At 47.8% G+C, this 6,000-nt stretch overlaps 1 protein-coding gene across 1 annotated transcript in view; it reads right to left on the reverse strand.

Annotated features, from left to right (window-relative positions):
* LOC149366979 (flap endonuclease GEN homolog 1-like) overlaps window positions 1-4,193 on the reverse strand; it is an 84,784-nt gene extending 80,591 nt beyond the window's left edge. The window contains exon 1 of the mRNA XM_089572442.1: window positions 3,846-4,193. Within this exon, the coding sequence (XP_089428568.1) occupies window positions 3,846-4,003 (158 nt within the window). The 5' untranslated portion in view covers window positions 4,004-4,193. The remainder of the gene's footprint in view (window positions 1-3,845) is intronic.
* Window positions 4,194-6,000: the final 1,807 nt, after the last annotated feature.

The raw sequence follows: 6,000 nt of genomic DNA on the forward strand, positions 1-6,000 counted from the left end.
TTCTTTGGCTGGGAAGCTATAGATAATGATCTGACTGACGCGTCTTTTATGAGACTGGAGAATGCACTGCCCTCGTGGAATGCGTAAGTGCTCTGAAACAAGCAATGCTGAACGAAAATAATTTCACTTCTCATTCAATCGGTGAGCATCCGCTTCAATAATCGGTGCCGGTTCTCTTACTGGTGTAGAACCGCGGAGATTTAAAAAAAATAAAAAATGACAAAAGTGGCATATATTAGCGGTTCAATAGCTTCCCACCCAGCTGACAAAACACGCGCATACTTATTACATTTGTGGCACGTGAAAATCTCGCTGAGTGTGCAAAATCTCTCTGAACTGCAATTGGTAGTTAGTTTTCGTTGTTCGAAGTTAACCGTTATCGTCAAAACGCGACCCGCGGTTCTCTAGGACTGTCACCAGGCGTCCGTGGGTAGAATTTTTCTTTTTTGGACGTGCCAAAATGTGCTAAACATGCATGTTTTTTGTCTGTTAGATGGAAATCTATTCAGGCGCTATAATATGCGTCATTTCTGCCGTATTTGTTTTTAAGAGTGCCGGTTCCAAATAACTATCCATTGGACCCCAAAACCTCTGGGCATATACCGAGATTCACATTTCATTAAAACGCTGCAGAAGCAGCCCTTTCTTTTTGGTGCAGTATAGTTCTTTTAAAAAATACGCTCTTGGCGTTCACATGAAATTACAAAATGAACACTTCATAATCAAAAGAACAACATCGGAATAAGTTAAGCAGTACATGGTAGATATACTGTGCGGAGAGCAGATATGAGCAGCAAGAATTGTGATGAAGCACGAAGAAAACACATGCACAAAAAATCTCTGCCTCTCCCGTAACCGAGAGTAGAGTAAGCATGAAATGTTCACGGGCATAACGCATTAGTTGTAGATGGTATACACTAGTCGAAATCTTGAAATGGGTCTAGTGTTCAACACACCACACCACACCACACTCTTCTTGTTGCGTCGAAGCGATCGCCTGCAATAGTGCGGGCTTAAATAGGCAGCCGCGAACCGTGGCGGCCTTGTCGCTTTCGGGAGCGGCCGCATAATCATGGCGTTGTCGGCAGGGGAGAGCAGTCTTCTGCTGTGGCGTATCACTCGCAAAGCGATCGCTTTCCGCAAGACGCTTCCTACCTCTCCTTTCATCAGACTCCATTGCTCAGCTTAAGCAGCTGTGACGCTGGCGGCATTGAAATGCAGGACGATGCAGAAGCGTACGCGGACACGACGAGACGCAGGCCTGACAAGAATGTATATGCAGCGCGTTAGAATTCTCCGCGAGCGTGTATGCATCTGCCTGCCACAGGGGGGAACATCAAGAACTGAAGGCCCAGCGGACGGTCTTTTACATGCGTGAGTGTGGGACCGCGGCGCCATCCTTGGGGACGGCGCGGAAGCAGTTTTTCCGCCTAAAGCCCTTCTCGCCCTGGAGCGCCCCTCTTGCTCTAAGCGGCCCTCTCTCAAAGCCCCTAACAGATCACGTATGAGTCTCGTTAAATCTCGTACGGTGCCCAGATGCTCTCGTTTCAGCTCCCGGATGTGTGGAATTCAGTGCCCGGATGTTGGCTCTCGGTCTCGGCGTGACACTGCCGACAACGGGAGCTAAAAACACTTCATGCTTAAAAAACACGCAAGCGGCAAGTCGAATAAAAGTACTGTTATATACCAAGAGTTGCAGGGAAGTAAGTAATCCTAAAAGAAATAGGCTTTTTGGGGTGGAAATGTGGCGTTTGCGGCATAGTATTACCAGCGTTGGCGGACATCAGAAAGCCGGTGAATCGTCTAAAGTAGTGAGCTGATTAACTCATTTTTAATAATTAACTTCCTAACTATTAGAGTTCGGCGCCTAGTTACAATTGAAGATTTCTAGCCGGTCGTTACTAATAGCGATATCAATTTTTAGAGTTTAGAAAATGCGATTACCCTTGGAGCAGGGGCGTAGCCAGGGGAGGGGGGGGGGGGGCTTATGGGGCTTCAGCCCCCCCCCTCCCCCCCCCCCCCCCCGAAACTTTTCGAACTGTTACGCACCGCTGATTTTGTCACCTACAATGTCTTTTTCAGACTAGAAAAGACATTTTGGCTTGAACATTGCTAACTCGGGTTGGATTTCGTGGCAACGCCCATGCACCTGGAGTCACGTAACGCGAGGAGCCCCATCCCAGCGCAAGCTTTCAAGGGCCTATCGATGGCAAGCGGGCTCGCCGCGGCATCTCGCGGCGGCCGCGGAGTCTACGGAGCCACGCATTTCAATTCCGAAACTTAAGGGGCATAAAGCTCCCATAAACTTTTGACGCGACAGCTGCGCTGAGATTGAAAAATTCGTGCTTTAGATTTTCAAATCGGGAACTTCAAATAATTTTTTATTCTTATATTTTGGGTATTTTTGCATACTTTGCAGAACTCGTTTATACATGCGCTCGTTGTTGAGGCTAAAATCTCGGTGGAATTGCTCGCAATATATTAAAAGTCTTTTACTATTAAAAGTCTTACTACTCGCAATACATGACCGGTGACGGCTGCTGCTGCGCAGTGCACTGGAGCGAGGGACAGCGTCACTGAGATTTTTCTCTGGCCGTTGCATACGTACAAAAATGTAAAGGTTCTTGAACAACAAAGATTCATTAAAATATTTGTCCTCTACTTGTTCATTTCATGGCCTTTAAGTTTTTCACATCAGCGGCATGCACTGCTTTGCTAGTTTCGGACTGATATAGTTCTAGACCTCGTGTGATATTTTCTTTACTTATTAAATATGTAAAAACATGCAAGCATTGGTATCAGTTATGTCTGCCACGATTTTTAAGACATGCGAATACATTCTTTTATATTAAAAAAATATACATTTCACTTGTCTAGACAGTGCGTAGCGTTACTGAATACACAATGGCATTGTCAATGACAATGCAGTTATTATTCTTGCGTTTGATTCCTCCACAGATTCTACGAGGAGGCCATGCTGCAACATGAGCACCCCCCCCCCCCCCCCCCCCTGAACAAAATTTCTGGCTACGCCACTGTCTTGGGGCTGTGGGTCAACAAAATTCGGCTTTTTTGACTACTTACATGCACTGGAAAGGTTGCTTTGCCTGAAAGCTTTTCGAAAGCTCAATGTATCGGTACGATGCAGCCAGATTTTGTCGAGACACAGCACCGAGGATAATCACGTTTTCAAAATTCTTAAAACTGACATGGTTACTACTAACGACCGGCTACAAATCTCTAATTGCAACTATAGGCGCCTAAATATTATAGTAAAAAATAATTATTGAAAATTAGTTAACCAGTTCACTACTTAAACCGATTCACCTGTTTTCTGGTGTTCGCCAACACTGGTAATACAATGCAGCAAAAGCCATAATTTTACCCCAAAAAAGCTTATTTTTGAAAATTACCAAGTCTTCCCTGAAACACCCGGTATGCACTACGCACGTTCCTTAATCAGAGCGCCCGTAACAACAATTATTACTTTTAACAACGCAAACTTGCTCTTTCATCTTAAGCGGGAGGACTACGGGCATCGCGCCGCGAAAGCTATAAACATAAACTGGCTCACATATCGCCGTTTTAGAGCCCAGCAAACCAAAAACCTCTCAGAGACGTCTAGCTAGACGTCTCTGAGAGGTTTTTGGTTTGCTGGGAGAGAACAGTTGCAGGCAGCTGCTGACAATATCCGCAGCTGAAAAAGCTTTCTAGTATAGTTTTTGTTATTATTAAATAAGAGAATACTTAACATTGGCCTCGACCAACCTTTTCTAGCAACAAGAGAAAAGTGCAAAAATCTAGCCATTGTACGCCATACTATACTTCACGAATTCCCGGCTTACCTGATATGCAGGTTTCTCTTTTTCGCCTTTTTCGCGATTCTTTCGTTGGCGACGATCCATCCGCTGAGATCGATGGCCAATCTTTTCCCTCGGAGGTTGCTCAACTTAACCGTTCTCTTCGCGGTCTCCAGCGCTTCCCACAAATTTTTCACCCCCATATGTGTACTTTTGACGACAAGGGCACTTTGCACGCAGGCACAGCACAAACAACTCCTCGGCGGCTGAGCAACTGTCGAACCAGTTGCAAGTAAGGTGCGCACTCTAGGGCAGGTATGCAGCGCACATTCAGAAACAATAGGCGCTGCGTTTTATCAGCGAGAGGCCTCGAAAGGCCACGCGACGAATGCACGCTTTATCAGTGAGAAACGCCCGCTCAAAGCAGCTGGAGGCGGCCGCGACATATGGGACTCTCGCGTTGGGTAACCCTTCATACTGTGCGCAACCGGAAACCGCACGCTGACGTATAGCTAAGGGCTTGGCCACACGTCACCATGGTGGTTCCGGCTGATAGTTGAGTCACACGTCGCCGTCACGTAGAGGTGTGCGCCGAGGCATCGGCGCGTAGTAGCTGACTGTTTTCTCTCGACGCGATGGCGCGACATTTAAATAGGAATAAAGAGCAACGCAACGACCTATGGAAAGGAAAACGATAAGTGTAATGTTAAGAGACAGATGTGACGTTAAGGCTCACTGCGCAGTTCGCAGTTTAAGGTCAAGCCTTTTCGTTAGCCTACAAGTGTGTCTCATAGGTGTATATAGGAGGTATTCACATGACGTCATCCGCAAGGGGCGCTAGCGGCCGGCGCGGCATTCGCCATGTTGGTGGTCGCGCGCGCGGCCGCCGCAGCCAGCGGCAGCGTTTGAATAGCTGGTGATGTGTGAAATGTGAGTGTATTTCGCGTCTCGCCGCACGTAATTTCTGTCCGACCCGTGCCGCCGCGTGACTGAGTGAATATTCCGCGAACTGTGCGAAGCAGAAAAGAGCGGGCACGCTCAGAAGGTTCTACTTTGTGAAAAGGTCGACCCCCCGTAGGAATGCGGAGGCACCGGCATGGTGTGCGACGTATACAAGACTGCTGCCGCGCGTTGAATTCACCGGTATCGAGGCCCACCTTGTGCACGGCTTAAGTTTGCTGGCAGGCCAAGGAATTAAAGGATATAAACCTATGAGAGGGTGCAATTACTTGACAAGCGGGCGAGTCCAAGAGTCGTGCTGTGGGTGCCGACGTCCGCGGTGCCGACGGCCGAAGTGCCGTTTTTGAAGAGGTGAGTAATTCGAAGGGTCTGTTCACTTAGCTGTAGCTTAACTTGTCATCTCTACCTGCTGAAAGTGACGTGTTACAACTGAATCTAGCGGAACGGCTGCACACTGCGTTGCTGCGAAAACGGTCTTGTGCATACGAAGCAGCGCTACGTAGCTACAATCAAAACTGCAAAACATTCTTGCTGTGTCTGCCGTTCGTGCTGCGAGCGCATGGCAGTATTTGTTTGGCCGTTCTGTCGGGTAAATAAGGCAGCTATGACGCTTTGCCTTTCTGCTGAAAGACCGTACATCTGAGAAGCGTCAGCAGTTCGCGGACTACAGCTAGGCGCTTGAATTATCAATTTCTGCGGTGGCAGGTCTGTAATTTCGGTAATTAATCGTGCTGTTTATCCACGATGTGCCCTGCATGACTAGCTGACAGTTATCAACTGATATTAAAAGCTGCAAGTCGTGTACGTTCTTGCGTGCAGCGCAGCCAGCCAGTTTTGCTGCCGAGTTGAGGCAGCTCGGTTATATCACGGCGCAGAAGAATTCTGCTGCAAACTTCATGCACAATACGCGCTCCACAAAGATAAGTGGTCGCTGACGTATTCAACAACTTACAAATATGTTACGGATCACTAACAGTTCAGGCCGGGTACCTCACTGCGCACCGTGACACTGCGCGAGCTGGCCTGAAACGACCGCAAACATGGCGCGCCTGCCGCGACGACGCTCGCGCCGTCTGGTAGCGCGGCCTCAGTGAATACCTCCTATACTGGCGAGATGTAACCGTAAGAAAAATTACCTAAATAAGGCTCCGGCTTAAATGAAACGTTCAGAGGGAGCCTTGAGGTAACTAAGCCGTAGCCTTGTTTATACAGCAATTTTTCCCATTCCCTTCATTCCTTT

This window comes from Amblyomma mixtum, chromosome 1 (assembly GCF_055824585.1).
Source record: "Amblyomma mixtum isolate Tamu chromosome 1, ASM5582458v1, whole genome shotgun sequence".
In the NCBI taxonomy this organism is placed as follows: Eukaryota; Metazoa; Arthropoda; class Arachnida; order Ixodida; family Ixodidae; genus Amblyomma; species Amblyomma mixtum.